The following is a 27,286-nucleotide window of genomic DNA, read 5'->3' as shown; positions in this document are numbered from 1 at the left end:
CTGCGCGGGGAGGCCAGGCTGCATGGGGCAGCCAGGCTGCACGGGCAAGGCAGGGGGCGCGGGGAGGCCAGGCTGCACGGGAGGCCAGGCTACACGGAGAGGCCAGGCTGCATGGGAGGCCAGGCTGCACGGGGTGGCCAGGCTGCACGGGAGGCCAGGCTACACGGAGAGGCCAGGCTGCACGGGAGGCCAGGCTGCACGGGGAGGCCATGCGCACGGGGCACTGGTGCCCCTCAGTCTGGCCAGTGGAGTCCTGGCCATGCACACGAGGAAGCAGTGGCCTGACTCCATCCGCTGTGACCCTGTGGGTGCGGCCCCTGCACTTACCAGACACGCACACTAGGCTGTGCAGGTGGGGTTTCTGCTGGAAGTGACCTGTGGGCTTGCAGTGCACCCGGTGCTGCCCCGCTGCTCATGCCACAGGGAGCAGCTGTCTGAAGCACTCGACGTGAGTAGGAGGCAGTGGCTCTACCTTGGCTACTGGGCAAGCAGGGGCAGCCCTTTTTTTTTTAAAAAAATATTTGTTTTATTTTTATTGGAAAGTCAGATAATCAGAGAGGAGGAGAGACAGAGAGGAAGATCTTCCATCTGTTGATTCACTCCCCGAGTAGCCGCAATGGCTAGACCTGAGCCAATCCGAAGCCAGGAGCCTAGAGCCTCCTCTGGGTCCCCCACACGGGTGCAGGGTCCCAAGGCTTTGGGCCGTCCTTGACTGCTTTCCCAGGCCATAGGCAGGGAGCTGGATGGGAAGCAGGGCTGCCGGGATTAGAACTCTATGGGATCCTCGCGCATGCAAAGCAGGGACTTCAGCCACTAGGCTACCACGCTTGGGGCCCCAACAGCAGCAGTCTTAACGGTGCCCTTGCTAACTTGTTTCTGTTGAAACCAGAAGCCTGTAATTCGCTGGCAAATGCATCTCGGGGCCTTCCACCCTGGTTCATGTGGTGTCGGCACTGGTAGCGGCTGTGGGAAGGTGCTGCTCTGGCCAGCTGCTAGGCCCTAGGCCCGGGAGCCCTCACTGCTCAGAGCTCTTACAGCACGCTGCGACTCGGGAAGCACATTCAGGGACATGTGCTGTGACAGTCTCCCAGGAACCCACAGAAGTCTTCTCTGTGAAGCAGGGTCACCCCACTCCGCCCTGCAGACCCTGTAGGCTTCCAGCAGCCTGGAGAGACCCTGCCAACAAGCCCTGGTTCTGTGCTGCCCCGCAGGCCCGCTGGGCAGGTGCATCTGCTCCAGGCCGCCTCACACGGGGCAGCTCAGTGCACCTGCTGGCCACACCTCTCTCTGGCTGCGGGCAGATCTACGTGCTCATCTTAATGCCTTGCCTTCACTCACCAAGGTCTTCCCTGAGAACTTGGGGGGCTCCAGCCTCAACCAGCTCTAGGCCGTTGTCCTTGCCTGGTCCTCTGCCCGGAAGACCCCCTTCGCTGAGGGCCTCTGCTCGGCCCTTAAGACTCGTGTTTGTGCCCTCGTTGCCTACACCGTGCATGCCCACCTGAACAGGCCGCGCCCTCTTTGCTGCCAAAGGAGCTTGCTCTCTGGTGGGACCGCAGAGTCATCTGAAATGCCACCCTGTGCTTGTCACTGTCCTGCACTTTGTTTCCTGGTTATACAAGCACTGTCAAATGGGGACACAGTGGACAGGGAAGTAGCTCTCACACTAGGTAGAATGGGAGGATAACAGCCAGTGTGCAGGCATATGGAGGGGCAGGATGCCTCACGCTGCAGGCAGGAGCGGGGCCGGCCCGGCCGCCAGGGAGCTGTGGTACTCCGGGCAGGAGTGGGACTGGCACAGCCATCAGGGTGCCATGGCACTCCAGGCAGGAGTGAGGCCGGCACAGCCACTGGGCAGCCTTGGCACTCCAGGCAGGTGTGGGACTGGCATGGCCACCGGGGAGCGGTGGTACTCTGGGCAGGAGTGGGACTGGGACAAGCGTCAGGGTGCCATTGTACTCCAGGCAGGAGTGGGACTGGCATGGCCACTGGGGAGCTGTGGTACTCCGGGCAGGTGTGGGACTGGCACAGCCACCGGGGAGCCCCCTGGCGCTGCCTGGGAAGGAAAAGCCACCTGCGCTGTCTGTCCCAGAGCCCTCCTCGTCCAGGCCCTGCGCCCCAGAGCCCTCCTCGTCCAGGCCCTGCGCCCCAGAGGCCTCCTGGTCCAGGTCCTGCGCCCCAGAGCCCTCCTCGTCCAGGCCCTGCACCCCAGAGCCCTCCTCGTCCAGGCCCTGCGTCCCAGAGCCCTCCTCGTCCAGGCCCTGCACCCCAGAGCCCTCCTCATCCAGGCCCTGTGTCCCAGAGCCCTCCTCGTCCAGGCCCTGCGCCCCAGAGGCCTCCTCACAGGTGTACACCTGGGTGTTCACTGCAGAGCTGTGTAAACAGCACGGAAGCAAGCAGCTTGAAGCTCAAGCCTCCTGTGCTCACTTCAAGCCCCGCCTTAGAGGCAGGTAGACTGGCAGAGCAGACGGTGGCAGGTTCCCCAGGATGGACCTCAGCTGGGTGAGTCAGTGCCTCAGTTTACCTAGCCTGCAATGGGCAGTCATGTGACCGAAGTGCCAGGGACAGTGGCAGGCACTTGCCAAGTGCACAGTAGCCGCTAGTGTCCGTGCTGTGGGTGGGCAGCATGTGGTCACAGCTCTGGATGCAGAGGGAGCGGGCCTGCAGCCCTGGGGCCTGCCCACTGCCTGTGTGCCACCACGGGCTCGGCCGGGCCTGGGACCGAGCATTCACCGTGCTCGGGCCAGCCTGGCCTCCACCCCTCTGGCTGTTGGAGCAGAGGATTCATGCTGACAAGAAGAGGAAAAATGCAGAAAGTCAGTGTGGATTAGAGAAGGCTGCTGGTCTCCTAGGGAACCGGATTCGGATTTGCAGTCCCCGGGCGGCGGGACGTGGGCTTCGAGAGGGTGGGCGCTCAACATCACAGAAGCCCAGGGAGAGAGGAGGTAAAGCTAAGGCCTCCCAGCACTCCCAGCCGCCAGAGACTGCTGCACATGGGCCCCCACTGCACACGGCCCACACCACTAAACACAGCCCATACCACTGCACACGGCCCACACCACTGCACACGGGCCACCACTGCACACGGCCCCCACTGCTGCACACGGGCCACCACTGCACACAGCCCACACTGCTGCACACGGGCCACCACTGCACACGGCCACCACTGCTGCACACGGCCCACACCACTGCACACGGCCCACACCACTGCACACAGCCCACACCAATGCACAAAGCCCACACTGTTGCACACTGCCCCCACCACTGCACACGGCCCCCACCACTGCACACAGCCCACACCAATGCACAAAGCCCACACTGTTGCACACTGCCCCCACCACTGCACATGGCCCACACCACTGCACACGGCCCACACCAATGCACATGGCCCACACCACTGCACACGGGCCACCACTGCACATGGCCCACACCACAGCACACGGCCCACACTGCTGCACATGGCCCACACCACTGCACACGGCCCCCACTACTGCACACGGCCCACACCACAGCACATGGCCCATACCACTGCACACAGCCCACACCGCCAGCAATGCACACAGCCCACACTCCCGGCAGTTCACACAGCCTGCACTGGCCCACACCACCGGCAGTGCCGCTGGAGACACCGCCTCTGTGCTGTGTTGTAGGCGCCGGACTATGATTGTAACATGTTGTCGGGGCAACCTGTCACCCGCACAGGTTACAGCCAGTGCACCGGAGTGTAGACGCTGAAACAGGGAGCCGTGTCAGATCTGGGCGCTCTGCCGGGAGAAGGGAAAGCCCTTGCCTGCCGGCCTTGGAGGACAGAAACACTTCTGCAGCCCTGCTTTTGGAATCAAAGCATGCTCTCGCATTTCCTGAAGAGATTAACAGCACCAAACTGGCAGGCGCCTGGAGGGAAAAACACCTGCTTATTTGTATTAAATGTCTGGCTATGGGGAGCGGAGACCTTCTAGTAATTAGAGCTTTCCTTGGGGGAGCCTGAGGAGCCTCCTGGGACCGCCCCTCGCCCTCTCACCGTGGCTGGGTGAACGTGGTGCAGGGTGCCTCCGGCCAGACACACCAGCGCTCACCAGCCTCTGCACTGGCAGAAGCTCCCTGCCTACCTTGGGCCACGCACTTCCCTGTAGCCTGTTTCGGGCGGGGAGGGGGATCTGCTGAGAATCAGGGGCTCAGCTGAAAGCAATTCATGCTTGCAAATTCCTCCTTGGAGCCACTGTTGCGTTTCTACACTCAGCTCTCATGTGGATAAGCTTGGAAACCAGCCGCCCACACAGCACCCGAGACCGCGGTCAAAGCTGACACGGGCCCCTGGGACAGCTCGGCTACTGCCAGCTTCTCTGCCCAGTTCATGGGGCTGAGCCTGCCATGAGGGTCCTGTCAGTGGCCTTGCCCTGGGAGCCTGGGCCCAGCGGCCGAACAGCAGACAGGCAGCCAGCAGCCACATGCCTCTGGTCATGACAGCACGTGATCGGCTGGCAGTCCTGCCAGCGTGTGTGCCATCCAGATCCCATGGTCACTCTGCGTGCCGCTTTCGTGGGCGGGGAGGCCTGCAGCCACAGGATCTCATCGGGTCTGGCCCTCCCAAGGCGACTGCAGACGGCACGGGAAGCTCAGCAGATCTGTAACAGGACAATGTCCAAGTGGGGAACTTTGTGTGGCCCGTGAATGGCGCTGTACGCGTGGCTACATCCCCGCAGCAGCCCCTGTGTCAGCGGGTCGGGTGGTTGTGGAAGTGGGCTTGGCCAGTAGTACCCACTCTTACTGTGTCATGGTCTCTGCACAGGCGGCTCCCCTCCCGCCTCGAGGCTGTGTGGAAGCCCGTGTGGGCCTCGCGCCGGGGGTTTGCTCTCCGCCGTGGATCCGTGTCCGCGCGCCGGGCGGGGTTTGCTCTCCGCCGCGGATCCGAGTTCCCCGCGGTTGGCCTTACCCTTTTCTGTGATTGCTCTGTCACCATTGGCCCATAACCTTAAAAACAGGCCTCCTCTCAGACTGCGTTTCACTCTGCTTGATGGGGCCTCTGCTCCGGCAAGGTGCTCACCCCGCACTCCTGGCCTTGCGCTGCCAGAGTTCAAGGTGCGCCATAATTATGTAACGGGCTGTTTCCCAGCAGCACTCTAACCTCTGAACACCATCTGGCATCATTTTCTAGAAATGCAATCATTATTAGCCACTGCCTTGGGCCGTTTTCGCACAGCAAATGGCTCTCTTCCGTTGTCAGCTAGTCCGGTCTGGAGAACACACGGGCAGTAACCTGGATGTTCAGCAGAGCGCTCCATCAGACCTTATTTAAGACACACACGGGAGCCAAGGGCGCCTCTCCTGGCAGCTCCAAGCAGGAACAGGCTCAGGGATGGGAAACAGACTGCCATCCCCTGGCCCCCATGACACCTGCTTCCCAGTTAACCCCCCCCCCCGGGGCCTCCCCATTGCCATCAGAGGGTGCCACCCTCTTCAGCATGGTAGAGGCAGCTACAGGCAGCCAGGCTGCGCTCACCCGTTTGTGCACAGCCCGGGCAGGTGCAACCACGCAGTCAAACCTGCCTTATGAGGGGGAGGTCATGCTGTGGATACGTTGCACAGAAAGAACAGAATGGGAAACACAGAGATAAAAAGCAGGTTTTAAAAATTCATATACATAGAAAAGTGACTTTAAAACCCTTTCCAAGACAGAAAGCATTCTAAGTGGTGGTAAGGCCTCCTGTCACCCTTCAGCTGGGGAGACCCCGGCACCCCGGCTGCGCCCCAGGCCTCCTCTGGCTGCCGGCGTTGAGGAGCAGGCCACATGGAGCAGATGCTGTCGCCCCACCCAGAGTGGCTGCTCTGCTGACACACGCGGCTGTGTGCCTTGCCTGCCCCACTCCCCTCCCAGCCCACTTGCACTGCACACCTGGTCTTGGGGTCTGCTTCCAGGAGGTGGCCTAGGGCCAGAGGTGGTTTAGGGATTTCCCTGTGTTTTGAAAGAGAGAGAACCAAGTCCTGGGAGAGTTAGAGGAGCCAGGGCTACAGGTGAAGCCCAGTCCTGCTGTGCCTGAGCTGGTCACCTCGGCGACGGCACCCAGAATAGAGAGCCCCCTGGGAAGTGGTGGCTAATCTGCTTTACCACGAATAGTAACAGATGAGAGCTCAGTCATGTGGGTGCTGGCCCACCCAAGGTGAGGAAAGGTCAAGGTTTCCCTAAGGGGCACTGAGGGGTTCCCGACTGACACAAGGACCACATACCCAAGAGACAACCGCAGTGCATCCTCCAACGACCCGAGGGGAGAAGGTACCTGCTTGTCCGAGGCGTGGCCAGGACCCAGGGGCGCCATGGGGAGCGCAGGGGCTGGGCCACTGGTGGGAAGGAGTGTCATGGTTGCGGTGTGCACAGAGCAGCTCTGGCTCTGTGCCTGAGCGAGAGGAGCCTCTGAACAGAGCGTCGCTACCCCGCGGGCCCGTCGCCTTGTAGCAGAGCGCAGATCAGGTGCCCTCAGTCGGAGCGATGCCCGTGGTGCCCACGGTGCCCACGGTACCCACGGTGCACCTGTCCTCACGCCTGTTCCTGGCAGCATGCAGAGCCTCGGGCATTCAGACCCCCAGGGGAAGGAGACCGGAACTTGCTAGAGCCTCGGTCACACACAGCTCTCCCAAATGGGAAGGAAATGGAGGGGATTGGCAAGCTGTGCTGGAGCGCACGGAAGAGGCGGCTAGCTGTATCGGCCGGTTTGCTTGGGGAGCAAGTCCCCGTGGTTAAACTCTCCCCAGAAAGCAAACCCCTGTGCAAAATCAGTGAAGTGACCTGGTCAGAGCTCAGTGTTCCGAGGGAGAGCCAGCACCCCTGGGGCCCAGGCACACCCCACTGTGCCGTCAGGCAGGGCGGTCGGCACTGAGCTCGCCCGCGCTCGCCTGCACAGGTCTGATCACGTTCTGATTGGGGACGATGCCGTCTGCTGCGTCAGGGGGTTCCTGGGACTGGATATAAAGTTTGGTTTGTCTTCCTTTAGTTTGAAACTGCAAGTCTGCTGATGGCCTCGGGCCCCAGTCGGTTGCTCACTGTGCAAGCCCAGGCTGACTCTCCCCAGGGCTCAGGTGGAAGTGGGGTCACGACAAGGCCTGGCCAGCAGAGCCGGTGTGGGCCTCAGCGTGTGGCCGAGGCTGCTGTTCCCAGAGCTGTGCTCTTGGCCTTGATGTGTGCCTGATGCACCTGCAATTTCTGGTTGTGCAGCAAAGTACAAACACTCCTAATCAACAATGTGAAAATAAATAACGATTCGGCTCAGGAAAGCCAGAAAAAGAGGTATTGGAAAAGTTAGAGGCACGGCAAGGTGCCATTTTCATGCCGTCCACAGCAGTGGGCAACTCTGAAAAGATAGAGTTCAGTTTGAAAGTCAGATAAACGTATTTAACAGCATAAAGGCGGATGCTAAGAGCGTAGAGGCAATACCCTGACCAGCCAAACTCAGACAGGGGGCGTTCTAACCTCGCCATCCTTCTCCAAGTGTTGCTGTCCTGAGAAGCAGAGAGAGAGACGGTGGGTGGCAGAAATGGTAATGTTGGGGGGGGGTGCAAAGAAGGGCCAAAAGCAGGAAAGAAGCCTTCCAGAAGATGGGGGGGAGGCACGCACGTCCCGCCAAGCCAGTGCCACCTGCAGGGACGTTGACGAGAAAAGCTGAGTGCGGCAGGGAAGGCCGTGTGTGGACAGGATGCGTCTGCGCTCTTAGTTCACGAACGCGGCAGTGGTGCGTCCTTGGGAAAGGGGCTGGGCACAGGAAGAAGTGCTTGCCACACAGAAGTGGCTCTGCTTGGTACCAGAGTGCTTCATGAAGTCCACAGGAAATGCAGTGAAAGAGGAGCTTGTTGTTATGTAAAAACGAATTTGCAGTCCACGTGTAGTGTTAGGCTCGTTGCAAGGCAGGCGTTGCTGTTGAAGCCCCAGTCAGAACACCTGTGTCAGAGGACCCGGCCCAAGTCCCAGCTCTCGCTAGCTCCTGCTCAGGGCATGGCCTGTCCCTGCCCCACAAGGCAGAGCCGCGAGAGCTGGGCTCAGCAGTCCAGCCTGGTTTGCCCCGTGTGTTTCTTTTTCAACTCCAGCAGCTGAGCCATCCTCCCTTTTCTTGGATGCCACAGCTTCTCCTTCATCCTGGTTTCCATTATTCCAGGGTCTCAGCCCACGGACCCCACGTTGTGAGCCTCCCCGGGGCAGCCGAGCCCAACCACCCGTGGGAAGGTCCCGGGGTAACTCAGCTGGAGAAGTTTGACCATTAGTCCCACCTGCTGAGCCAGAAGCCCTGACTAACCAGGGAGCCTGTGGCCAGCCACGGCCTTCTCGGCCATTGGTTGGGGTGTGAGCCCTCTCAGTGCTACCAGCCGCCCGACCTTGTTTGTATGCGCCATCCAGAAGGAAATGGGGTGTCGGGGTGTCGGGGTGGGGTGCTGGGGTGTCGGAGAGTCAGGGTCTGGGGTGTCGGGGTGCTGGGGTGGGGTGCGGCTTTTCCGTGGGAGCCAGTGAGGCTGGCTGAGCAGGTCCGTTCCTCCCCCACAGGCTACCAGATCGCCTATCGCCTGGCCAGCAGCAGCCCCCACACCTTCACCACGGTTGAGGTCGGCGCCACAGTGCGGCAGTTCACGGCCACAGAGCTGGCTCCCGAGTCCGCCTACATCTTCAGGCTGTCTGCCAAGACAAGGCAGGGCTGGGGAGAGCCGCTGGAGGCCACGGTCATCACCACTGAGAAGAGAGGTGAGGCTATGGGGCAGAGTGGGCATCTGTGGGTGCTGGGGGCCTGGTGGGCGCTGCAGCCTCCGACTGGTCTGAACTCGTATGTGATGTCCGGGCTGCCCCTTGGGGCAGGAGGGGCCTGGGCGTGTAGGACGCACCTGTGGACATGGAGTCATTGTGGCACCCCTAGCATCGGGTGAGAGACGCAGACCCTCACATGTAGGTGCGAGCGCCCCACGGGCACCTGGTCCCCGATGCTCAAAACCACATGCCCCAGTGCGCAGGTGCGCGGGGGCCAGCAGCTGTGTTCTCTAAGTGGCTCCTGCCCATCACTGTCATGGGTTACACCTGCTGCACTCCAGGCTCCGCGTCAGGAGCTCTCCTCCTCCAACTTGGCCCGTGCTCATTGCAGCAGAGAAAATGGACGCCAGCTGACTGGCCCAGGACACACAGCTATGGAGCCGGCTCTGGGGGACCCAAGGCCGTTCTTCCCACACAAGCCTTTGGCTCATTCTGGAATCAGCTGCAGCAGCCTGTAGCACAATGCCATGGGGCTCCCCCTCCCCGAGCTGCAGGAGCTGGGAGACCCAAAGTTCTTGGGGAAGCGAGGCCTGGGGTGACGGGCATGCCTGGAGCCACCTGGCCATGCTGCACCTTCCAGGCTCACTGAGTGAGTGTGACCCTTACCCTCTCTGTGCCGTGGGGTCCCTGGAACGCGCTGCTGGCATCAGCCTTGTCAGCAGAGCCCCAGGAGCTACTTGGCGAGCGTGGCTGCTGTTCCTGCCGCGTCCCCACTGTTTAGATACGAGACCCGGAGCAGGCTTCAGGGTGTGGTAAGTCGAATCGGAGCACTGGGCTAGCGGTTCTCATCTTGAGTGGAGAGAGGAGGCAGAGGACGAGGCCAGCATTGAGCTGTCACCCCTTGCTCGGGCTCTGCCCGGCTGCTGCCACTGCAGGGAGCCCCACAGAAATGTGACAGGAGCCCACGTTCCCCGTGAGGGTGCCGGGTCCACCTGACCCCCATGTGGCACGGGGTACAGGGCACGCAGTGCCGACAAAGCCTGTGCTGCAGAGGAGGCACGCCCGGGCTGCCATGGCCTCCTAGCCCGGCAGCCCCAGCAGCGAGCCGGTGCCAGCCCGGGCGCAGCCATGCCCACTTACTGGGCTGCCTCATTTCCTGGGTTAGTCCCAACTGCCCTGGCCCCCTAGGACCATGGCTGGGACGGCTACCTCTCTCCCAGGTCCCATCCTGTCCCCAAGTCCCTCTGCCATCCAGGCCTGGGAGCCCGCCTGGTCCCCTGGGCTCCAGACAGTGCCCCGTACTGCTCAGCCAGCCGCTGCGGCCTCAGCTTCCTGGCGGGCCTCTGCAAAGTGCTTCTCCACGCTGCCACTCATGCCCAGCTCACTTCCTGCCAGAGTGTGACCCCTGAGACAGCGCTGGCCCGTGCAGGAACCCCTGTGGGGGACCACAGAGGGCTGGCTTTGCTGTCCAGTCTCCACTGTGTCCGGGGGAGGCCAGCCTCCTGCCCTTGAGACTCCTGCTCACCCTGGCAGTGAGCAGCTTGGCCCAGCCCTGTTTCCTGCTGCTGGTGCCGGCCCTGCTCGGAGACGCGTCCCCCCCAGGGTCCCTGCCATCAATCCTGCAGCTGAGGGATGGTGCCTGGGAGAGGCCTGCCAGTGTGCCGGGAGGGAGACCACGGACACAGGGCCAGGGAAGGCAGCAAAGCATGCGCCGAGGGTGGGGGCTGCTGGCAGAGGCCGATCGAAGCACTCCTCAGAGCCGTCCCTGCAGGCCCAGCGACTGCTGCTTTATTCTAGGCAACGTGTTTTAATTAGGATCGATAGTCCTCATGATAAACAATTAAACAGTTACTCCTCCCTCTGTGCGAGTTGAAGGGATGTGAGGACATGGCGATTGGCACACCATATCCACCCACCTCTGAGTCCAACCCCACACACCTTGCATCCCAACCACATCACGGCAGAGATGGCGGCCAGAGACCACCCGGAGGGGCCTAGCCTACACCTGCTCTCATCCCCCCTTCAGAAGGCTTCAGTAGATGCCATTAGTGGCTTGTGCTCAGGGTGAGCGTATGGAAAGTGTTACAGATAGACTGAGTGGAGATCAGTGTTCAGAGGATCCTGGAGGTGCCGGGAGGGTGCCCAGGTCCCAGGAATCCCAGCTGCCACCTGCAGGTGCCAGGAGGGTACCCAGGTCCAGGAATCCCAGCTGCCACCCTGGGGTGCCGGGTAGATGCCAAGGACCCAGGAATCCCAGCTGCCACCTGGAGGTGCCAGGAGGGTACCCAGGTCCCAGGAATCCCAGCTGCCACCCGGGGGTGCCAGGAGGGTACCCAGGTCCCGGGAATCCCAGCTGCCACCCTGGGGTGCCGGGAGGATGCCCAAGTCCCAGGAATCCCAGCTGCCACCCGGAGGTGCCGGGACGGTGCACAGGTCCCAGGAATCCCAGCTGCCACCCGGAGGTGCCGGGACGGTGCCCAGGTCCCAGGAATCCCAGCTGCCACCCGGAGGCTGCCAGGAGGATGCCCAGGTCCCGGGAATCCCAGCTGCCACCCGGGGGTGCCAGGAGGGTGCCAGGGTCCTGGGGATGCCCAGGTCCCGGGAATCCCAGCTGCCACCCTGGGGTGCTGGGAAGATGCCCAGGTCCCAGGAATCCCAGCTGCCACCCTGGGGTGCTGGGAAGATACCCAGGTCCCGGGAATCCCAGCTGCCACCCGGAGGTGCCAGGAGGGTGCCCAGGTCCCGGGAATCCCAGCTGCCACCCTGGGGTGCCAGGAGGATGCTCAGGTCCCGGGAATCCCAGCTTTCATTTGCCTACCTGCACCTGATGAGGGCAGGACTTATTGTGTGTGTCCTCCCCTTTGCCCCAGGGAGCAGTGGGGGCCTCCGCTCGGGTCCACGCACACCCAAGTCAGGTACAAGACAGCCTGCCATTTCCTGAGCATGGGAGCTTCAGGTGCGGTTGGAGTAGGCCAAGCGTCCAGCAGCGCCTGCTCCACGTGTCCCACAGTGAGCAGGGATGCTCGGGCTTGGGGGGCTGCTCTTACAGGCAGGTGGAGTAAACAGTGGCATGACTCCCAGCACCCCTCTTCAGGGAAAACTCCTTCTCACGTGTCCCATCCCCTTCTGGTTACAGAGCGGCCTGCACCACCCAGGGAGCTCCTGGTGCCCCAGGCAGAAGTGACCGCCCGCAGCCTCCGGCTCCAGTGGGTTCCAGGCAGCGATGGGGCCTCCCCCATCCGGTACTTCACGGTGCAGGTGCGCGAGCTTCCCCGGGGAGAGTGGCAGACTTACTCATCGTCCGTCAGCCACGAAGCCACGGCCTGCGCAGTCGAGAGGTATTGAGGGAACTGGGACCCTCCCTGGGTGAGTGGGGCCTGCCCTGAGGGTCCCTGCCCTGGCCTCCTCCGGCCCTCAGAATAGGGAGTGTGTGGCTCATTCACTCCCCAGGGACCCCGAAATCTCTAGGTCCTGGACCCCCTTCCAAGGGCCCACCCAGCTCCTTCCAGGCGTGTCTTGCATTGTTGGTTTCATGCTCGCAGCTCCAGGGCTGTTGAGGCCCTCAACCATGGGGCTCCTGGCCCCCCTAGGCAGCTGATTCTGGGGTCACACAAGGGGGCTCTGTGTGCACCTTGTGCAAACAGCAGGACTGCAGACCACGGCACAGGTGTGACCTTCACTGGTGACTGGGGGTGGGACCAGAGCAGCATGCCCATTGAGCCACGACTGTGCTCGTGGGCCCACCTGGCCGTCAGGAGAGCTCCCTGCATCCCTCTACGATGGAGAAAGTCAAGGCCGGGGGAGGCTGAGTGAACTCCCAGTCACACAGCAGGTCCTGTATCCCCATCACATGTCCCCTGGTCTCTGCAGGCCCCGTGGGGGCTGCCCTGGCACCTTGACCTGAGGAAGCTGCCACTCGGGGCTAGGAAGGGAGTGTCCCGGGCTCCTGAAAGCCACCCTGGAGCAAGGGGCCAAGACCATGGCTTCCAGGCTGAGCCCCATGCAACCCAGGAAGAGGGCATTGCTGTCTGCTCCTCAGCAACCCTGAGGGTCAGGAGGCCACATGGCTGCCACCTCAGCTCAGGTGGCAGGGAGCGTGAGCGGAACCCCCGTGTGCCAAGCCCAGCTGTGTACTGCTGGGTGGGAGCCCCCAGAAAGGGCAGCAGGTGGCTGGGATGCCTCTGGGGCAGCCTTGATCCTTGACCTTCACACACCCTGCTCCTGCCCTGCGGGCCCAGAGGAATCAGGCGGTACTGTAGCTGGTCACCTCTGCTTGCCCAGTGACCATGTGGGATTCAGAGGGGAGAGCAGCTGTGCCCTAGGATTGAGTGTCCAGTGCGTGATGGACTGGGGTACAGGGTGATGCACAGGGTGAGGCCAGGCCCGCTGGGCCAGGGCATTCTCACGGGTGCCCGCAGAGATGTAAGGCAAAGACCAGGGCTGACAGCCTGAGGGTGCCAGGTCAGACACCGCATCCTGCGCAGTGTGGCTGTGCCAGCTGTGGGCCTGTCCGCAGCCAGTGGGCACCTCTGAGGGCTCTGCTGCAGCTCCCACCATCAGGCCTCTTAGACCAGCCCTCAGACCCCGCCGCAGGCCCGGGGAGAGGCGGCCCCTTGGGGCAGCATGAGACCATCTGTGACCCTAGCCATCCACTGTCGTCCCATTGCATCCATGTCAAGATAACGCTCTCAGCTCCCGAAGGGGCCACGTGAGCCAGCCAGCACAGGGACCCTGCTGTCCCTGCAAGCCTGCCACGTGGCCTCCTCTCACTTTTGCCAGCTGCCTGAAATCTGGCCCTGCAAAGCCCGTCAGAGGCTCAGGCATCCAGCTGTAGGCACGGCCTGTGGTGCCGCCAGGGGAGATGGTGCGGAGCACCAGGGGGCGCACTGGGCTCAGAGCTGTGTGGCAGTTGGTCGGTCACTGGCCAGTGGGTGGTACAGCAAGGCGGGCGGCCTCCCACACACATGCAGTGAGGCGGCGTCTCCCACGGGGCTGCGTGAGCATTCGGGGTGCCACCCGAGGATGGGGAGTGGCAGTGGCAGCTTGGGGCAGGGCTGTGCGCCTAGTAGTGCTGGTCTCTGCCCTTCCGCTGAGCCCTCTGCTGCGTCAGCCAGCAGGAGGCCCTTGTAAAGCTCCAGGGAGCTCATGGGGCAGCTCTCCGGGCCCAGCACCCCGGCGCTGCGTGGCCTTTTAAAATGCTGCCGCTCAGAAGTCATCTGAGCTTGCCCAAGGATATGACGCCTCAGCTCAGTAGTCTTTATTCTCTGTGATGGTAAAAATGAATTTTTAAGGACCGTCTTCTGTGCCTTCATGACAAATGAAGGTTCCGACTGTCCAGGACTGGGAGTTTTCACGGTAACCGAAGGTGGGCGCGACTGCAGAGCCCCGTCTGCTGGGCAGCGTCTGTTGAGCTGTGCGGGAAGAGGGGTGGGTGTAAGCAGGCACCCACCACACCCCAAGACCCGCCAGGGAAGCAAAGCCTGGCCTGTGATCCTAGCCTGAAGCAGTCGGGGTCAGACCTGCTTTGCGAATGTCCGCATTGCTGGATTGGAGCTCGGACTACAGGCAGGGAGACAAGATGTCCTGTGTAAGCCACAGCTTCATCTCCTGGGTTGGGGGCTCGAGAGCTGAGAACACGGTGTCACAAGAGCTGCTGCATCTGCTCCACACCCGACATGCCGGGAGCACCGAGATGAGCAAGGAAGGGCTGGCGGAGAGCGTGTTCCGGCATCTCCGGCTTTGCCAAGTCCTGCTCTGCTGGGGATCGTGTGCAGCAAGGCAGCGGGCAGGGCAGAGGTCCAGGCTGCGTGCGGGGCCAGCAGGCAGCCTGTCGCCACCAGGAGCAGCCGGGGAAAGCTGGGGCCACCCTGTGCAAATGTGGCCACGTCAGACCTTGGAGCCAGTGAGAGGAGGCCAGATGCCAAGCCTGGGATGCCACTGCTGGGGTGCCAGGGTGAGCCAGAGGCTGTGCTGGGTGCAGCACATGACCTGCTCCACCCAGGCAGTGTCACCCTTGCGGGTCCATCCCTCCAGCCCTGGATACAGAGCTTCCTGGAGAAGCTGGGTTCTTGTCCTCACAGTATAGGGCTTACAATTCCAGACAACCAAGGAAATGAACAGAGCATTGGGGACATTTGGCTGGGGACAAGCATCCCATAGCCAGTTCAGCTGGCACCTGAAGGAAAAGGCCAGAGTTAGCCAAGACTTCAGAGCACATGTCACCACCCAAGGCTGCTCTGTGCTGCTTTCCACACAAGGAGGTGGTGGCCCAAGCCGCTGTGGGCAGTTCAGATGGACAGGGCAGGGAGAAAGGCGTACAGTTCCCACCAACACTGAATGTGGTCACTTCTAGGGAGCTGGGAAAGGCTGGGGAGCTGTGTGCATGAATGGAACCAGAACTTTCTCCTGGAAACCTGTGCAAAGATCCGTGTTGGTACAGCTTTCCATACAGCTGCCACATGGGATTCAAGTCCAGGCTCGGCTGCCGAGTCGGTCTCCTGCTCACGTCCATGCTGGGCGGCAGCAGACGAGGGCCTGAGCTGCCCACAGGGGAGACCCAGATGGAGTTCCTGGCTCCCAGCGTCGGCCTGGCACAGCCCACCTTGTTAAGGGCGCCTAGAGAGCGAACCAGAAGGCAGGAGGGTGAAATGAGAACCAGGACGGGGACTGCTTCTGGTTACAGCTTACAAAAGCAGGAAGTTCCTTTCTGTCAACATATGTTGCCCAGGCTGGTGTGTAGGACAGACGGGGGCCCAGGGGAGGCCGCTGGCTGAGGCAGGTGGCATCGGTCCAACTCACAGGGCCCACCTGCTCAGCTGGAGAACCACCGGTCTTCAGTTTGGGGCAAAAGCATAAAGAGGCTTGCTTGCAGGTGACAAAGTGTCGGTGTGAACTGGTGATCAGAATGACTCCCTGGCCGAGAACTAGCGCAGTCGCCTGCGCTCTGCACGGTGCCCCTCCCTGGGCACCACCACTCAGTTATCCCAGGGCACAGTCAAGGCCCCCTGAAGTACCTGTCCACTGTAGCCAGGGAGGGTCTGCTCATACCCCACAGCAAAACAGCCTCCTCTTCACAAGGTGCTCTATACTGAGCTCCTCTAGGAGCCTGAGCCCCTGTGGGCAGGTGGGTGCTCCACAGTCACGGGTCTCCTGTGGGCACGGCAGGGTGGCAGGTGCCCCGCACTCATGGGCTTCTTTGTGTTTCAGGCTGAGGCCCTTCACCTCTTACAAGCTGCGCCTGAAAGCCACCAACGACATCGGGGACAGTGACTTCAGTGTGGAGACCGAGGCGGTGACCACGCTGCAGGATGGTGAGCCGGCTGCCCCTTCCACAGCTCCTAGAGACAGCCTCGGGCGCCTCTTGAGCTGAGAGCCCCGGGCAGAGGCGGTGGGCAGCAGATCCAGCAGACACAGCGGCCTGAACGCTGCCACAGCCCAGGCCACAGGTCAAGGCCGCAGGGGCTTCCAGATGGAAGGAAAGCTCTTCGATTGGCTCCCAGAGCCTCCCAGAAAGTGAATAATGGATGGGGCTGTTAAAAATGGATGTCAGCGGGTGGGGTAGGAGGGTCTGGTGCCTTTCACTTACGAGCTGCTGCACCTGACCCTGACACATGTGAGGGAAAGCAAGAGCCCCTCGGGGCTCCAGGGGCCACCTGTCCCTTGTGGAAGGCCCCCGGGCTGGACGTCCAGTCACTGTGCAGGGGTCCTGCCAGGCCACAGCGAGCCCTCTCCCACACAGCCAGCGGCAGAGGTGGGGCGGCGTGCCCCGTGCCAGGGCAAGGGGTGGATAATGCACACAGATGCAGGGCAGATCCCGGACTGGATACCAGGCACTTAGTTCACCCCGCAGTGCTTTATGCCAATTCCCTAAACCATCCCCAAGCTCTGCCTCTTCCATTTAACGCACCAGTGCAATGATTTTCAAGTCCACCGGTTTCAGGCCAGCTCACCCCATGACCCCACATCTGCGTTCCTGTTCTTTTTATAACCTTCATAAGCTTAGCTTCGCCAATGTGAAACCTCCTGTGGCCTCAGGGACCAGCCCCAGAGTGGAGGGAACATCTGAGCTTGTCAGCACCCCACACAAACTACACTACAAACCCAGAGCTGCCCCTGGAGCAGACGCTGTGGCCTGGCTCCAGTAGGAGGGGCCACCATGCTCGAGGGAACAGTGGGGTCTGCACCCCTAGACGTGGTGGTTCCCCCGCTTGGCTCCTGCTGGCCCCTGGACTGTTGCCCATGCACCCATCCTTGGGGCTCACAGAGCCTGCAGTGGGGCAGGGGCGGCAGAGAAGCCCCCAGTGCCTGTGTTCACTGCCAGCCGGGAGCTCGTGAGGCCTGGCGGGGAAACAGGGCAAGCCAGAGGGGGCAGGAAAGCCCTTCCCGACAGCCCCCACACATCCCACACCAGGGCCAGTTCACACTGCATGCCCCCCGTGCTGAGGTCCAAGGCCCGGACACCGTGGCACCTCTGTTCAACCCCACCTTCGACACAGGCAGGGCGGGAGAGCTAAGCACCGACCCCTTGGCTCAGAAAAAGGACACACAGCAGTGGACTTTGTTGTCCTGTGTTGTCCCGGTGCGTCTGCCAGCCGACAGGTGTGGGGAGTCAGGCTGACAGGGCAGAGCTGGCCCAGGGCTGGTGTGGCTGGGAAACCTGCCTGGCCCTTGATGTGCAGAGCACTGCTCTGATGCACCTGCCCTGTCATCTCCCTCACTGTGTCACTGAGCCCTGGGTGGGGCCACGCCGGATAGGGACCGTGTGGGCACTCCGCTGATGGACATTGCCCTCCCCTGCACAGCGTCACAGTGCCAGGGGTGGGAGTGTCCAGGAGCTGTGCTCCTGCGTGACCAGGCTCTCCAGGCGCTGGGAGAAGGCCTACTGCTATGACGACGGAGCCGCAGGTGGCACGTGGGCCAGAGGACGTTAGTCTGTCCGTCCGAGGCAGAGCCTGCCAGGCTGCTGGTGTGGCTTTGCTGCCACTGCAAGGCCTGGTGGCCCAAGGAAGGGGAGCCTGTGGTGGCAGGGGAATGACAGAGGGTGGCCCCAGGACCGCGGTGTGAGCTCCGTGCGGGGCACTCAGTGGGGACACGGGGCCCCCTCAGCCACTGAGTCCATGCTCACTGAGCCTAGGACATGTGTTGGGGCTGGGCCAGCTCTCAGGTATGGCCACCAGGAAGACAGAAGGGAGCTGATTGAGTCAGCGAGGGGAGAGAAGGAAGGCTGGAGGGCAGGGCACGCACACAGCCAGAGGTCAGGGCACGCACACAGCCAGAGGGGTCAACCTTGTCCCTCGACACCAGAGAGCTGTGACAGCTCCCAGACCGCGGCTGTCCATACCCTTCACCTTTAACGTTCCCACCAGCTGTGGCCTGACATCCAGGCAGCATTTCCGACTAAGAGCATGCAACCTGGCTCCCTTGTCCGTCCTGTTCAGGGGACCGGAGTTTTTCCAAAATGACGTCACTCCCCACCCTTAGAAGCTCTGGGCCCTGCAGGAAGTGTCTCGAGGCAGGGGGCTCCCAGGGAACCATGGTTGGTCCAACAAGGAGTTCTGGAAACTTCCTAGCTGCCCAGTGGGCTCTAAGTCCAAGATGGTACCAGGTGCTGCCTGGCTGGGTGTTGGGTCCCTGCCACCACAGACACAGGTTCTAAGTACAGTCTGGGGGGCTCTGAGAAGGCCACCTGGGCAGGAAGGGCAGCATGGGGACATGGCCCCTCAGGGTGGCCAGGGAGAGCCGCCGGGGCAAGTGGGGTTACCTCTTCCCTGCTTGGTTCTGGCATGGCCCCTCGGGGTGGCCAGGGAGAGCCTCCGGGGCAAATGGGGTCACCTCTTCCCTGCTTGGTTCTGGCATGGCCCCTCGGGGTGGCAAGGGAGAGCCAGCAGGGTCACCTCTTCCCTGCTTGGTTCTGGTCTGGCATGGCCCCTCGGGGTGGCAAGGGAGAGCCAGCAGGGTCACCTCTTCCCTGCTTGGTTCTGGCATGGCCCCTCGGGGTGGCAAGGGAGAGCCAGCAGGGTCACCTCTTCCCTGCTTGGTTCTGGCATGGCCCCTGGGGTGGCCAGGGAGAGCCAGCGGGGTCACCCTCTTCCCTGCTTGGTTCTTTGTTTTTCAGTCCCCGGAGAGCCTCCAGGGTCCGTCTCTGCAACACCGCACACCACCTCCTCGGTTCTGATCCAGTGGCAGGTAAGAGCCAGGCCCACGCCGGCATCCCCGAACCACGGCCCTGTTCCCTCACCCACCACAGCACGCCCCACTCCCTCACCCACCATGGCCCAGGAACCGCAGAGGGAAAATGGTGTCAGAGTACAACTCCCAGACACTGAGGACACACTGCGAGGCGTGTGCAGTGGGACCTAACCCTGGATGGGCCAGCGCCTCTGAGCAGGGCCACCCTTGCTCGGGGAGACAGGGCAGGGAGTGGCCAGCACCAGCAGGTTCGTACCAGTAGCCTTGCACGAGGGCAGTGCTGGAAGCATGTGTGCTCTATGCGAGAGCGGATTGCGTCCTCGGGGCAGCAAACTGCAACCCTTGGAGGTGTCACGTGTGTTTGGGTCCTCAATCTAGACCGAGGCCCATCCTGGCAAATAGTGCTGAATGGCATTGAAGGGATAGGTCACTCTGATTTCTAATTCTGCACAGTAATTGCTCACAGTGGGGTGTCCTGGGGCTAGCAGCAAAGGGGCAAACCCCGAGAGAGCCTGCTGACAAATTACCAGGAGAGAGTCCGTGAGGACAGGGAGGCGGGGCCTGGGGACAGGAACATGCAGGCAGATGGCATTCCCCAGGGTGCTGCAGGCAGATGGCAAGGACGAGGACAGTGCCAAGGGCACGGGCAAGTTGCTGAGGCCAGAATGGGATGGAGAGGGGTGATGCGGAGTCAGGGCTGTGAGCTGGGTATCGGGGTAGCATGAGAGTCCCATGCCGTTGGTGATGTCATCGCAGACAAACAGGGCTACCGTGAGACCCCGAGGAGAGAGGAGTGAACTCGGACGTCGGGGGGCAAAGGGGCCTGGGTGATGCTGAAAAACCGAGAGAGTGGTCTGCAGGGGGCCTGGCTGGGAGGTGGGGAGCGGGCTGGAGGTCCATGTCCTGTGGCCTGTGGGAAGGGAGGCAGTGGAACAGGCAGGGACAGCGGTCTTGGGGACCAGCAGAAACCTCCAAAAAATGATCCTGCAGAGCCCTGGGCCCTGGGGCTGGGCAGCCATGTGAGGCACCCATATAACCTGGGCAGCCAGGGGGCTGGGATGCCTTCTGAGCAGGGCGGAGCCCCACGGGACAGAAGCAGAGAGAAGTCCGGGGGCCACGCCCCACCTTACTGTTGCAGTGGCTTTTCTGGGGGTGCTCAAGGTTGGCGGGAGATGCAGGCAGGTGAAGGAGCCGCTCCAGGGCCAGCCTCTGACCTGCATGGCTGACGCCGCGGCCCCTGAGAGGCACTGCTGCACCTGTGGCCTCAGCGAGCAGCAGGTGTCAGGGCGACTACCCCTGGTCCAGGTGTGAGTGCAGGTGGCAGTTCTTTAAGGTCGCCTGCATGTCCCCGGACTGCTTCTGTAAGCAGGACCCTGTGCAGGGGTTGAGTGAGCCGCCTTCTAGTACCGTCAGAGCAGCTGCCCACTTGCTGGCCTCCTGTAGTGCTTTCTGGAATGCTCTGCTGGGACACTCACCCTGCCCTGGGGTGGCCAGAGTGTGGGGTGGAAGGGACTCGGCATAAGCCCCTCCATGCCGCCCTGGGCAGCCAACCGCAGGCCGGGCTGTAGCTCTCAGTCGGCTCCTGGGGGACCTCTTGGGCTCGAGGTTGTGCCTATAGAGCCAGAAGGTCGCAAAGCCGACGTCCCAGGAGTGTTCACAGACCCCGCTCACCTCCCCTGTCCCTGCCGCGGCCAAGATCCTGTGTACTGTGCTCAGTTCTGCCAGGAAATTTGCACTGGCTTTGTGGATGGAGCCCAGGCCTGCTGGTGACGAGGAAGGCAGGCCCCTTTCCTGCAGGGGCTGTGAGCGGAGCAGTCACTCGGGGTGGGCGTCCTTGCCTGCTCACAGGTGGCCACGCGTGGCTGTGGAGCTGCCCGTGTCTCCAGGGTGCTGGTGGCCGGCTCTGCACAGCCACCCCAAGGGGCCTGGGCGTTGGCGCCTCTGGGCTGTCCCCCTTCAGAGCCTGTCCCAGGAGGTGGTCAGTCCCCTCTGTTGTGCAAATAAGTGCCTGTCAACTGCCTGGCAATTGCAGCAAAATTAAAATTATGAGTAATTTACTTAAACCAGAACAACAGAACAAAGGAAAAGAAACGAGGTTTAAATATGGGTCAGCTCTGACGCTGCTCAGCGCGGTTATCAATCTTGGCTTTGCACGGGGTCCGATTCTGTTTGAAAGCTGAGGCTGTTGCATTGTGAGCTTGTGTCCGCACTCCCACACTGGTGGGTGTGAGCGAGTGTGTGCTTCCACTCTCACACTGCTGGCCTGGACTGACTGTCTCGGGCACAGCCTTTGAGCTGAGAACTCAGGGCGGGGAGAGAAGCTTGCAGTGGAGGCTCACACCGGCTCCGGGGGCTTGGGGGCGAGCAGCAGCCGGCCCAGCCTGGTGTGTGTGTGCTCGGGGAGGGTGGGAGCTGAGCCCAGTCCTCCCGGAGCTGCCCTGGAGAGCACTGAGAGTCCTCCCTCAGCGCTACCCAGGGGTGCGTCCCAAATGCCAAGAGAAGCAAGCGGGGTAAACCCCCCCTAGTACCCACTCACTTCCTGGGGGAGTGAATTCCACCGGCAAGGAAGATGCTAGCTGTACATTAAGAGATCCACGCGATGCACCTGGCAGGCACTTGTGTTCCTCCCCAAATGCGGCAGGCTCCTGCTGGGAGGGGGACACCCCTGCTATGTGGGTCCCCTAGGAATTCTGGGTATCAGTGGGGCTGGGGCCAGGGAGGGGACCCAGCCCATGCACCTTGGCCAGAGGTATTTAAGACCGAGTCAGTGTCCCCGGGCCCAGCCTCAGAAGTGTGTTCACAGAGGCCTGCCACCCCCAGAACCCATTTGGTCCCCAGCGAGGACAGCGCCCTGCCTACTTAGCAAGTTGAATCTAGTCCTCTGCTCCCCACCCCAGCCTTCCTCCTCTGCGCAAGGCAAGTCGCTCCTCCTGTACCGCCATCTGCAGAGTGGACCAGTTCTCCGTCCCCCTCTGCCTGAAGCAGTCACTGGCATGGCCTGCACCGGCGTGAGGCTTCCTGGGTGGCCCTGGGTGGGAGTGCGGGCTGGCACTTAGCAGGAATCTGGCCACCCACTCCAGATCCACCCTCTCACCTCTGCTCACTGCCCAGAGTCAGCCCAGCTAACAGGAGAAGCATGAGCTGGCACAGGTCCCAGGGGCTCTCGGCAGGACCGTCGTGCCATCTGTGAGCACCGGTGCCTGGAGCAACGCGCAGACTTGCTGGGTTCTGGGGCCGAAATAATCAGGCAGTGATTTGGCTCCCTGTCTTGGGGGTCCAGGGAGGGATGGTCAGAGGCCGAGGCCCCTGAGCTCTCACCATGTCAGTGCATCATGTGGACATGAGTGGCAGAGCCCCTGGCGGCAGCCGAGCCCACGCGTGTCTCAGCAGGCTGGGGAGCCCCAGGCAGCAGCCGAGCCCACGCATGTCTCAGCGGGCTGGGGAGCCCCAGGCGGCAGCCGAGCCCACGCGTGTCTCAGCGGGCTGGGGAGCCCCAGGCAGCAGCCGAGCCCACGCATGTCTCAGCGGGCTGGGGAGCCCCAGGCGGCAGCCGAGCCCACGCGTGTCTCAGCGAGCTGGGGAGCCCCAGGCAGCAGCCAAGCCCATGCATGTCTCTCAGTGGGCTGGGGAGCCCCAGGTGGCAGCCAGGCCCACCCATGTCTCTCAGCGAGCTGGGGAGCCCCAGGTGGCAGCCAAGCCCACGCGTGTCTCAGTGGGCTGGGGAGAAGGCATCTCCTGAGCTCAGCTTCGGGTCCTTCTCGGGGCACCCCTACTTGGGGAGCAGTGCGGGACCTGGCCTGGTCCTGACTCGGGCCCTGGGGACTGTTCGCTGTTTCTCCATCCACATGAAGCCTTCCCCTCTGCTTATGCCCTCCCGTCCTGCCTGTGGCCCCTGGCGTGCAGCACCGGGCTGAGCAGTGGTCACCGTATGCTTTGTCTGGTTCTGCCCAGGCCCTCAGCAACACAGCCCCACCTCACCCGGCCTGGGCACCCTGGCACTGACAGCTCAGCTCCCAGACACGAGAGGCATGGCGCTCTCCTGCCTGCACTCCATGAATCTGCCCTGTGCCCACAGCAGTGGCTGGGAGGGCACACGGCACAGCCTGCCCTCCTTCCCTGAGGGTGGGCCTGGGTGGCGCTTAGAGCTGTGCCCTCCCTGCCTGAGTGGGGCCCAGCCGGGGCAGGGTTGGAACTGGCCACTTACCACAGTCTCCATGTTCTGGATTTACCACCCAGGGGGCAGCCTCCTCAGCACCAGGGTCCTGCTCTCCTGCCCCAGCCTTGGGGTCTTTTAGGGATTTGAGCAGCACAGTGGTTAGTCAGTGTGTACCAGGCACGCATGCTCAGGAGCGGAGGTACCCAGCCCAGGACCTATGGGGCACTTCTGTGCCTGGGAGGCTTGCTGGACCCCCGTCTATGAGCATCCCCACTCCCCCTCAGTTGCTAACAAGCAGGACCGGGGACCCCAGCCTGTGCTTTGCCCTCTGTATTGTTCATGAGGGCGCAGAGGCCCCAGGCTGCTCCCACAGGCTGAGTCGTGCGATGTCTTTGCAGCCTCCACGGGATGAGACCCTGAACGGCCTCCTCCAGGGCTACCGGATCTACTACCGGGAGCTAGAGTTCGAGGCGGGCTCAGGCCTCGAGGCCAAGACGCCCAAGAGCCCCTCGGCTTTGCGAGCCGAGCTTACAGGTGAGTGTGCCCCCTGTCCAGGCACCCGGCACGCGCGTCTCTGTCCTTCCACTGGCATGATGTGCTCATGTAGTTGGAGGACGAACACACACCTGCTGCCTCAGACAGGGGCCTGATGTCCCAGGATCAGGCTGGGCACCCTGGCAGGCTGCAGCAGGCCGGCTTCACGGCCCGGGAAGTGTGGCGTGGGAGCTGATTCGTGTCGCGTGTCACCTGCGGCAACTGTCGCTATGTGCTAACCGCCTTCTGCTCTGCTTTCCCCAATAGCCCAGAGCAGCTTCAAGACCGTGAACAGCAGCTCCACGCTAACCACGTATGAATTAACACGTAAGTGCACGCCACCTGCTCGGGGGTCTCCGTGACTGCTGAGCGCCTCGCGGCCACAGCCCATTGTCCCCACCGTGGACTCAGTGGGGCCGGCTTGGTTAATGACTCAGTTCTCGAATCCTCCCCTCTAAGGTGATGCCAGGGAGACAGGGAAGCGGGGCGGGGCAGCTTGGCAGCATGTGGCCCTGGAGTAGGGGACAGAGTCAAGTCTGACTGGGCTGGACTGCCGGCTCACACCAACGTTTTCTTCTAAACTCATTTGGTACAACTTGTAGAGTGTAAGGTTCACTGCTTCCACCATGTCCAGGTTCACGGTTCGGGGGTGCTAGGCACTCGCCATCCTCTGTCTCCAGTGCCATTTGTTGTCAGTCGGCCCTCTGCCACCATTAAACACTGTCCGCTGCCCCGGCGGCCAGTGTCCTGCCCTGGATCCTCACACAGGGGACACCCCTGAGTCCCACTTGGCCATCGTGTTGAGCAGGTGCAGGACTCGCTGCCATCTTAGGGCACAGTGGTGCTCTGGCTGATCCAGCCGTCCTCCCTCGGGCTGTAACAGACTCAGATGTGCTGTGACTGAACATCTGACTGCTGGCTGAGGCTGGGCTCGCAGAGCCAGGCGTGGAGCTTGGGAGCACCAGGTGGGGTTCACTTCCACGGGCTAGATTAAGGAATGCTGATGTTCACGAGTGGCGATCAGTCTCGCACCGGGAGCCGAGAGGAACAACAGCCTCAGAAGGACTGACAGACAGGCTGGCCCCTGGCTCGGCGCTTGGGCAGAGCTGGGTGGGCGTTCCCATAGCTCAGCATGTGGGCAGAGCTGGGTGGGTGTTCCCTGGCCCCCAGCTCAGCACATGGACAGAGCTGTGTGGGCTTTTTCATAACAGCCATGTGGGCAGAGCCGGGTGGGCGTTCCCTGGCCCCCAGCTCAGCATGTGGACAAAGCTGTGTGGGCGTTTCCTGGCCCCCGGCTCAGCCTCGTGGCCCCCAGCTCAGCACGTGGGCAGAGCTGGGTGGGCGTTTCCTGGCCCCCAGCTCAGCATGTGAACAGAGCTGGGTGGGCGTTCCCATAACTCAGCTATGTGGGCAGAGCCGGGTGGGCGTTTCCTGGCCCCCGGCTCAGCCTCATGGGCAGAGCTGGGTGGGCATTCCCTGGCCCCCGACTCAGCATGTGGGCAGAGCCAGGTGGGTGTTCCAAGGTGAAAGGACCTCGGCATCTGATGTGTTGTGTTCTGCTGAGCTCATTGGGACCGAGACGTGGGACATGCAGGCCGACCCACATCTGCACCAGCTCTGGCACCTGGCCTCAGACACAGGGTGGTGTTAGCTGGGGTGGAAGCATCCAGCTTTCATGCCAAGCCTGCCCCTGCAGAGCGTCCCTCAGCTCCCATCTGTGTGATCTCCATGTGCGGCTCCCTGCGTCCTTGTCCTCCCTGGACGTGGGGATCAAAGGCTTTGCGCTTGAGATTGACTCATGTCTTCTTGAACAATAATTAAGTCCTTTCCTACAACATGGGTGCTTGGTTGTGGCAGGCATGGGGGCATTTCAGAGATGTCCCCCAGGGAACAGACTGGTGTGGCAGGCGAGCGAAGCACAGCAGGCCCGGAGCACTGACGCCCGTCCCCCTGACCCTTGCAGATCTAAAGAAGTACAGGCGCTATGAAGTGGTCATGACCGCCTATAACATCATCGGCGAGAGCCCAGCCAGCGCACCCGTGGAGGTCTTTGTCGGCGAGGCAGGTAGGCGCTGGGAACCCCCGACCCTGTGGCCAGTGGGGGTCCCAGCCAGCTGAGCGGCCAGGAGCCCCGCGGCCAACTGTGTCAGGTGGGAGAAGGTGCAGTTGCTGGGGTCAGAGCTCCAATGCCACTGTCCTGGGAGCTGAGGGTCCAGGCAGCTCCCGGGAAGAGCCCCTGGAGTGTGTGTCCCCACAAGAGCAGTGTCCCCGCAGGAGGGCTCCGCCGTGGGGAGCAGGACCAGTGGCCAGCAACTCCCCAGGTGACCGTGCAATCTGGAGAGCTCGTTGCTAGTAAGCGATTAAGACCATCAGGATCTGGCCCAGCAGGTTTTTTCTGGAATGGTCCAGCAGTTTCCCCGCAGGTGAGGACGTCTGGAACATAGGTTATCACCACCTCTTTTTGCATGAAAATGTATCTAGTGGTAGGAGCTGGGTGACCAGGGGCTGGGCCTGGCCGCAGAGGAGCCGGAGGAGCAGGGACACTCAGGGCTGCGGAGGCAGTGCAGGTTGCTGTGGCAGTTGATGCTGTCTGCCTGGACCACATGGACAAAATGTGAGGTGGGAAGATCCCAGAGGACAGCAGGCCATGCCGAGCGCTCTGCACAGCTGTCTGCAGGCACACATTGCCTGGGTGGCGATGCAGACAACGTGTGTGCATTGCCCCGCGGGACAGCCGTGCGGTGACCCCAGCACGTCCCGCCACATCCCGCCACGTCCTGGGTACGAGCTGCGAAACAGTCCCCACCTCAAGCCCTTCAGGATGTGGATGCTCAGTCCTCATGGCTCAAGGTCGTTTTCCGTTAATGTAAATCGCAGATGGGGTCTGCTTGCAGGTCTGGGAAGGCCCGGTGGCCTGGCGGCTGAGCGGCCCTGCAGGCTCGGGCCGGTGGCCTGGCGGCTGAGCAGCCCTGCAGGCTCGGGCCGGTGGCCTGGCGCTGGCTCGTCTCATGCTGACAGATGGGCTGTTGGTGCTCGAGAACTACTTGCACGTCGGGGATGTCACATTTGAGCACGTTCGAGGCAAATCGTTTCCTGTTGCTGTTATTTGTCTTTAGTTTTATTGTGTTTAGACAATGTGGTCCAACTTCCACACCTGCTTCATCTCTGTTTCCACCAGAAATCTGGCACATGCTCAGGGTTTTTTTTTTTTTTTTTTTTTCATTTAACTTTTTAAACCAGCTGGGATTTATTTTGGTACCTGGTGAAAGGTGACCTTCTAGATAGATCATCCGGAATCTGCCCGCCCCAACCCCGTCTAGCGACGGAGGTCTTTGGCAGCGTTTCAAATCCTTGGACACAGCCGGGTCGGTCTGGGCCTCCTGTGGCCTGGGCACCGCCAAGCCTTCCGCCGACCCCGCTGAGTTCCTCGCCTTCCTGTGGCATAGAATTGAGCGTGTGTTCTGTGTTTTCCAAACCCCTCAGATGTTCCGGGAGCCTCGTAGGCATTTCGGCAGGTTCTCCTGGGGTTTAGGAGGAGGTTGATGTGACGTGGCAGGTGGACTCGGGCCTCCCCGGCGTCTCTGTCCTCCCCGCTCCCCTCCAGGAGCTGGCCTGTCGCTGGGACCGCACAGTATCCTCACTAGTCCTGCCTGGCGTGCAGCCTTGGACTGCGGCTGCTGCCGTGGGCCCAC

General features: G+C 62.1%; 1 protein-coding gene across 1 annotated transcript in view; it reads left to right on the top strand.

Moving 5' to 3' along the window:
• SDK1 (sidekick cell adhesion molecule 1) overlaps positions 1 to 27,286 on the top strand; it is a 516,271-nt gene that overhangs the window by 434,738 nt on the left and 54,247 nt on the right. The window contains exons 29-35 of the mRNA XM_040989963.1: positions 8,522 to 8,716; positions 11,853 to 12,054; positions 15,923 to 16,026; positions 18,831 to 18,901; positions 23,459 to 23,594; positions 23,862 to 23,921; positions 25,558 to 25,659. Coding sequence (XP_040845897.1) covers positions 8,522 to 8,716; positions 11,853 to 12,054; positions 15,923 to 16,026; positions 18,831 to 18,901; positions 23,459 to 23,594; positions 23,862 to 23,921; positions 25,558 to 25,659 — 870 coding nt within the window. The remainder of the gene's footprint in view (positions 1 to 8,521; positions 8,717 to 11,852; positions 12,055 to 15,922; positions 16,027 to 18,830; positions 18,902 to 23,458; positions 23,595 to 23,861; positions 23,922 to 25,557; positions 25,660 to 27,286) is intronic.

This window comes from Ochotona curzoniae, unplaced genomic scaffold (genome assembly GCF_017591425.1).
Source record: "Ochotona curzoniae isolate NIBS_2020 unplaced genomic scaffold, NIBS_Ocur_1.0 contig_54, whole genome shotgun sequence".
Taxonomy (NCBI): domain Eukaryota; kingdom Metazoa; phylum Chordata; class Mammalia; order Lagomorpha; family Ochotonidae; genus Ochotona; species Ochotona curzoniae.
Note: the sequence above shows the minus strand (reverse complement) of the source record. Positions and strands in the feature narration are given on the sequence as shown.